The 7,190-nt window shown below is 51.1% G+C and overlaps 1 protein-coding gene across 1 annotated transcript in view; it reads left to right on the forward strand.

Moving 5' to 3' along the window:
* The window catches only part of Oprd1 (opioid receptor delta 1), a 36,708-nt gene extending 30,874 nt beyond the window's left edge, over window positions 1-5,834 (forward strand). Inside the window, exons 2-3 of the mRNA XM_026391724.2 lie at window positions 2,123-2,472; window positions 5,293-5,834. Coding sequence (XP_026247509.2) covers window positions 2,123-2,472; window positions 5,293-5,834 — 892 coding nt within the window. The remainder of the gene's footprint in view (window positions 1-2,122; window positions 2,473-5,292) is intronic.
* The last annotated feature ends 1,356 nt before the right edge of the window (window positions 5,835-7,190 follow it).

Genomic DNA, 7,190 nt, shown 5'->3' on the forward strand with positions numbered 1-7,190 from the left:
GAATGGGACAGATGCTGGCCCTGGAGGACAAGGAGCACGTCCATTTTTCTTTTTTAAACTCAAAAAATAAATTAAAAAAACCCAACCATCACTTGAAGGAACGGCTTTGGAAGATGGGAGTTTGTGCGGCAGTGAGTGTCCTCATCCTGGGCGGTATGAGGGACGCTCAAGGAGAGAGAGGGGCACAGAGACACACACTGTGGCACCACCCTTGCAGTAGAGTGGGGAAAGAGCATGGGAGGTCAGCCAAATTTTCAGGTTGGCTCTGCTGCTGTGTGACCTTAGGTGAGTTGAGTCTGGCCTTCAGTTTCCCTGTCACTAGTATGGGCTTATGGATGCACAATAATTCTCAAATGTTAGAGTTCTTAAGAATCCCTTGGGGTTGGGGTGTGCTTGTTAAAGATGGAGAATCTCAGGCCACAGTTCCATAGATTAGGATGTAGCAGCCAGGCATGGTGGCATTCGCCTGTAATCTTAGCAACTCAAGAGGCTGAGGCAGGAGGATAGTAAGTTTGAGGCTGGCCTGGGCAACGTATTAAGACCCAGCAGATCTGAGGTGGGTTTGAGAAATCTGCATTTCTCATAGGCTTTTCTGGTAATTGTGAAGGGAGCCCTTGGACCCCACCTTAATAAAATTGCTTCCCTCAATCTCTCAGGCTGTGGTATATGAGCCATGCTCATGAGTGTTGCTCTCACAGTGCAAACCTTCTTTGGGTTCCTCTGAATTCCAGGGTCATGAAAGGAGTCCTTCCCCCTGCCTCAGTGCCTCTGTGTTCCTGTGATGAGTGCTGCATTGGGATAGTCTCCTTCAGGCTACCCAGTGTCCAGCCGAGGCCCTGGTGCAGAAGGGACCATGGCTGTAAATGTTGGCCAAACAAGGGACCAGCTGCAGTGCAGACACAGAGCACGGAGGATGCTGGGAGTGCTGGGTGCAGAGTTCGGTTGCACACCTCTGGCTTGATACCTGGGTTTGTGTCCTGGGCAGGGTGTGTGACACTGTCAGCAACTCACCTTCCCCACACCCCTGGGGAAGTAAGGAGGGGCACTGAGGTTTCTATACAGGGATGAGACCAGATGCATGGCCAAGGCAGGGCCAGGAGCCTTGGTCTACCATGAAGGACAGCCCAGAGGTCTAGGGCCCCAGACCGTCTGCTAGGCAGAGTCCCTTCCTCAGAGTTGGTCAATCATACTCCCCAAAATAGGCCAGCGGTGGGAGCTAGAGAGTCAGATCATTCTGGTCAAGTGCCCAGCTTCATTCTGCATAGACAAAGAGTAATAACAATTATCCTCTCTTGAGTGATTTCTTTCATTTTTTGGTCAGGGGGAGTACTGGGGATTGAACTCAGGGACATTCGACCACTGAGCCACATCCCCACCCCTATTTTGTATTTTATTTAGAGTCAGGGTCTCACTGAGTTGCTTAGCACCTTGCTTTTGCTGAGGATGGCTTTGAACTCACAGTCTTCCTGCCTCAGCTTCCGGAGCCACTGGAATTACAGGCGTGCACCACCGTGCTGGGGGAGAGTGATTTCTTATTTTTCTTCTTTTTTTTCCTTTTTTGTGATGCTGGGGCTTGAACCCCAGTGCCTTGTACACCCCCAGCCTTGTCCTACATGTTTAGCAATCATAGGATTCAGGGCTAAGTTCTATATTATCCCATTAAATTTTTACAACAACCCTAATACTGCCCAACAAATAAAACAAACAAAAAAATATAACCATCCCAAGAGGCTGGTATAAGTATTACCCTCTTTTTAAATTAAGGACACTGAGGCTCAGACTGTTCAAGCTTCTGGCCCAGAGTTACTCAGTGGAGGCAGGATTAGAACCCCGATATGTTTTCCTCTGGAGCCAGTGTTTCCTGTAACCATATTGCTTAGTACCTCACAGAAGATAAGAATTTTCCTAAAATACCTTCTGTCAAAGTCACCCACAGCAGAGAAGTCCTTTTTTGCATCTGTCGTAGTGTGAAGGAGTGATACCAAACCAGATGATTCAGGGTTCCAGTCCCACCCCTGCCCTGACCTTTTATGTGACCTTGAGCAAGTCACTTCACCTCCCTGAGTTTAATAAAAACTGAAATCTGTGACATGGGATGATTAACCATGCGCTTCCTCCTAAGGTACACTAAGTTGAAGACGGCCACCAACATCTACATCTTCAACCTGGCCTTGGCAGATGCGCTGGCCACCAGCACGCTGCCCTTCCAGAGTGCCAAGTACCTGATGGAGACGTGGCCCTTCGGGGAGCTGCTCTGCAAGGCTGTGCTCTCTATCGACTACTACAACATGTTCACCAGCATCTTCACTCTCACCATGATGAGCGTCGACCGCTACATCGCCGTCTGCCACCCGGTCAAGGCCCTGGACTTCCGCACACCTGCCAAGGCCAAGCTGATCAACATCTGCATCTGGGTCCTGGCCTCAGGTGTTGGTGTCCCCATCATGGTCATGGCTGTGACCCGACCCCGGGGTGAGTGAGGGAGGGAGCTGTGGCACAGGCCTCTGACTGTAGGAGGCAGCATGTGGGCCCCCGTAGGTCTCCAGGGCAGCTACCAGGAAGAGTGGAGGTGGCTCACCAGTGGAGGAGTGGTTGGTGGAGCAAAGGAGGTGTGATGACTGGCCAGTAGGAGGACAGAAGGTCCACCAGTGGGAGTGAAATTGTTGACCAAGGAGCAATGTGGGTGTTGAATATTATGAAGATGAATGACTGCTCAGGGCTCAAATAGATTGCTGGCCAAATTGGATTTTTGCGGGGGACAGGGATACTGGGCATTGAACCCAAGGGTGCTTAACCACTGAGCCACATCCCCAGCCCTTTTTTTAAAAAAAAAATATTTTATTTTGAGACAGGGACTCCCTGAGTTGCTAGGGCCTTGTTAATTTGCTGAGGCTGGCTTCCAACTTGCAATCCTCTTCCCTCAGCCTCCCAAACTGCTGGGATTACAGGCATGCCACCATGCCCAGTGCCAAATGGAATTTGGGATTGTGGATGGCTGGTCTACGTTCATGTAGGTGGCTGGCCAGGACTGTGTGGATGATTGACCTCTATGGAAATGGATGATGGCCAGTGGGGTGAGGTGTCATTGACCAATGAGCAGTGGAGGCTACAAGATTTGCAGTCCCATCCCAAACTCTCTTCTATCCCACTTTGAAAACTATTGGCCAGATGACCAAAGTTAGGCCTAGAAAATGGCCCTAAGAGAATGATAGATGCTTTTCCTTAGAATAAAATGGGAATCACTTTAGTTACTGACTGTCAGTACTAGTTACTCTAGCTACTGTAACAGTCTGCAAAGTTCGGGGGCTTAACACTTCAGAAATTTATTTCTCATTCACATCACAATATACCATGAGTAAGAGGAGCACAGTTACTCAGAGATCCAGTCTCCCACCGATGGTTCCTGAATCTTCCTCTGCTGGCCTCAGGCTGGCAGATGAACATGGAGAAGGAGCAGGGAGAAAGCACAACCACTTTTCAGTGCTATGGCCCATGTCTTCCTGGTGATAGCTAGATGGTCACATGACCTTACCTTGAAATAAGGAAGTGGGAAATGTAGTATTGAAGGGTGCCAAAGACATTAGTAACTAATTAACCTCTCTGAGCCACGTTTATCATGGAGTGTGGAAAGGTTAAGTGAGGTAATATGAAAAAAAAAAACAACAACCAAAAAAAACTTAAGCGAAGGCCTGGCTTATTGCCAAGGCCCAGTAAATAGCAGGTGTTAAATGATGAATGAAGCCTTTAGACAAGGCAGGGACTCCTACCTCCATTCAACCGGAAGACAACTTGGAGAGGTCAGATGGTTTACTTAGGGCTCGTTGGGTGGAACTTGGGCCACAACCCAAATTTCCTGCTCTCAGATTAGTTGCTCCTCTTGGCACTTTGGGTAGAGGTTTACAGAGGCTTGGTGCTGTGTGTGAAAGGGGAGCAGGCTTGATGGGAGTCTTGACAGTCATAAGACAGACACTCTGGTGCACATACAGCCTCTGAGTGATTGGTTTTATCCACAGGGCCCCATTCCTCATTGTTAGCCTTTAGTTCATAAGCCATTAACTACTGCCCTGCTGGGGGCTCACTGCACACACACACACACACACACACACACACACACTGTGTGTGCCATTGGCACTTGTGGGTTCTAGGTGCCACTTCCTGTTTGGTTTTAAACAAGTGCTGTTCCCTTCTGAGTTTGGTTCTGCTATCTGAACAATGAAGGTTGGACTCAGTCATCTGGGAGTCCAGGCAGCCTGATGTCCTGCAAACCACTTTGTGGGTCCCCAGTCCCTTTCTTATAACTCCTAATCTTCAAGTCTATTGTGTGGCTCCAAGAGTTCTTGGGAGTCTCCTGGACCAGCCTCAAGCCTGCATCAGAATCCAAAATGCTAATGAAGCCCTGGCCCACACTCCAGGAACAGGGAGCTCCTTCCCTCCTTGGTCCCTTTCCTATCTTTGGGCAGGTATGGCTGTCAGAAAATTGTTGTTTTTCTCTTTTTGTAGTACTGGGGACGGAACCCAGGGTTCCACATGGTAGGCGAGCACTCTACCACTGAGCTACATCCCCAGCTTAGGAAGTTCTTCTTGACATTAGCTGGGATCTATCTCCCTCCAGGGAAGCTGGTTCTAGCCTTAGTCTGTGGGCTCCTGTATGTATTTACCCCTGGTCTCTGTGCTCTGTTTAAGCACTTGAACTTCACTGTGCTAAATGTCTTAAATCCCTTAGCCTATTTAATCCTCATGATAATCCTGCAAGTTACACTCTGCAGAAGCTTGAAGAGGGTAAGTAATTTGTCCAGGGTCACAGTGTACACAGTCAGGGCCTGATTCCAACGCTTTTTTTTTTTTTTTTTTAGGGGGAGGTACCAGGGATTGAACTCAGGGGCACTAGACCACTGAGCCACATCCCCAGCCCTATTTTGTATTTTGCTTAGACACAGGGTCTCACTGAGTTGCTTTGGGCCTTGCTAAATTGCTGAGGCTGGGTTTGAACTCACGGATCCTCCTGTCTCAGCCTCCCACGTTACTGGGATTACAGGCGCATTTTACAGGTGCCGGGCTTGAGTCCTGCTCCTAACTCATGCTTCATTAGTCAATCTTAGCATTACAGAACCACTGGAGCAAGTTTGGGAATGTGTGGGCTTTGTCACAGTGACTGGCAGAAGAATCACCTTGAGCAACCAGGAGGAGGTGGTGGCGCTTGACCAAGCCCAGAAGGTGCGACCAGCAGGCAGAGCCCCTGAGGTGCACAGACCCCTCACCGCCTCTTTGTCTCCCCTTGTTTTCCCAACGCAGATGGGGCGGTGGTATGCATGCTCCAGTTTCCCAGCCCCAGCTGGTACTGGGACACAGTGACCAAGATCTGCGTGTTCCTCTTCGCCTTCGTGGTGCCCATCCTCATCATCACAGTGTGCTACGGCCTCATGCTGCTGCGCTTGCGCAGCGTGCGCCTTCTGTCAGGCTCCAAGGAGAAGGACCGCAGCCTGCGGCGCATCACGCGTATGGTGCTGGTGGTGGTGGGCGCCTTCGTGGTTTGCTGGGCGCCCATCCACATCTTCGTCATCGTCTGGACGCTGGTGGACATCGACCGGCGCGACCCACTAGTGGTGGCCGCTCTGCACCTGTGCATCGCGCTGGGCTACGCCAACAGCAGCCTCAACCCCGTGCTCTACGCCTTCCTCGACGAGAACTTCAAGCGCTGCTTCCGCCAACTCTGCCGCACGCCCTGCGGCCGCCGGGAGCCAGCCAGCTTCAGCCGCACCCGGGAAGCCACCGCCCGCGAGCGTGTCACCGCTTGCACCCAATCGGTCGGCCCGGGTGGTGGCGCTGCCGCCTGACCAGTCCTGGCTGGCCCCCGCGCGCTCCTCCGAAATGACCCGGAGTTGGGGACAACCTCGAATTCTATCTCACCCCGAGTGGGACTTCTATTGGGTTCTGCCCTGAGACCTGAGGATTCTGGGCCCAGGATCCAGTGGTGGGGACAGTGGCTTGAGTTGTAAGATTGGGCATGTGCATCGTGTAGAGGATCCTCTCCCAGGAGGAAATGGGGGTACCACAGAGTGAGGCGGGATGCTGCTGGAGAATCGGTCACGAGATAGGAGGGCCTGTATGCACTATCTGGAACCTCAAATTTTGGGTGGAGTCCCACCCCTGTTCTAGCAAGGGACAGGACTCCTTGAGGTCTTCGTTCAACTTTATTTCTTTATAGATAAAGAAAATACAAGACAAACAGAAGGAAAGAGAGAAATAATGTACTTTCTCTGTTGGACATTCATTTCCACGGAGTGGTTCAGAGATCCAGCTCCACAATTGATGTAGTGGCCACAACACCAACTTCCAGTGGGGTTTTGGGACAGGATGGTGGAGCCGGGCTAGCTGTTCCATCAAAGACGACTGAAACGGGGCCTTGGTTGGGACAGGGTCCCCAGGACCCTAAAGCTCAGGAAAAAGCAAGAAGGGCTGAGGGCTGCACCCAGCTTCAGTGGACCTCTGTGCCAAGGGGCAGCCGTGGGTGGGCTGAGACAGAGAGGTAAGGCTTCTGCTGTGAAATTAGTCCCTCAAGGTTGAAGGTGGATGTTTTACAGAGACCCCAGGGTCCTGGCATTTGTGGCCCAGTACTAGAACACAGAGGGCCATCTAATGATAGCTCCATGCATGGTGAGTGCCACTGGAACTGGGCTGGGGGTTGCCAGAAGAACAAGTACAGATGTTTGGAATTCTGATAAGCACCCCAATATTCTTGCCCCTTCTCCCAGCATCTGGCTGTGACCCAGGTATCTGGTGCCAGTGACTAGTGAACTGGAACTGCCCACATGGGGCCTGACTTGGAAGGAACTGGGGGAAAGTGCCTTTCGTTACTGCAATGCTAGTGTTGGCCATGATCCTCTCTCCTTTTGCCCCAAGGATCCAAGGTCCCTGACCTAATTCAATTCACCCAACTCCCCCTTCAAGCTACTGAGGGTAGGGTTCACCTAAAGATGGTCATAGGAATCTGTTCAGATATCCCAGATCTTTGCTTCCCTTCTCCCCAGGCAGGGTCTGTCTTTGCTACCCATCCTCCGGGCCTCCTCTTCCCCCGCCCCCCCAGACACTGTCTGACTGCCTCAGCAACGCACCCCTGACTCCCTATTGAAGCAGCCTGGTGACATCCTTGTAAAAACAAATTTAATTTTCTTCCTTTTTTGGGACAGATG

The sequence above is a fragment of the Urocitellus parryii genome, chromosome 11, assembly GCF_045843805.1.
Source record: "Urocitellus parryii isolate mUroPar1 chromosome 11, mUroPar1.hap1, whole genome shotgun sequence".
Taxonomy (NCBI): domain Eukaryota; kingdom Metazoa; phylum Chordata; class Mammalia; order Rodentia; family Sciuridae; genus Urocitellus; species Urocitellus parryii.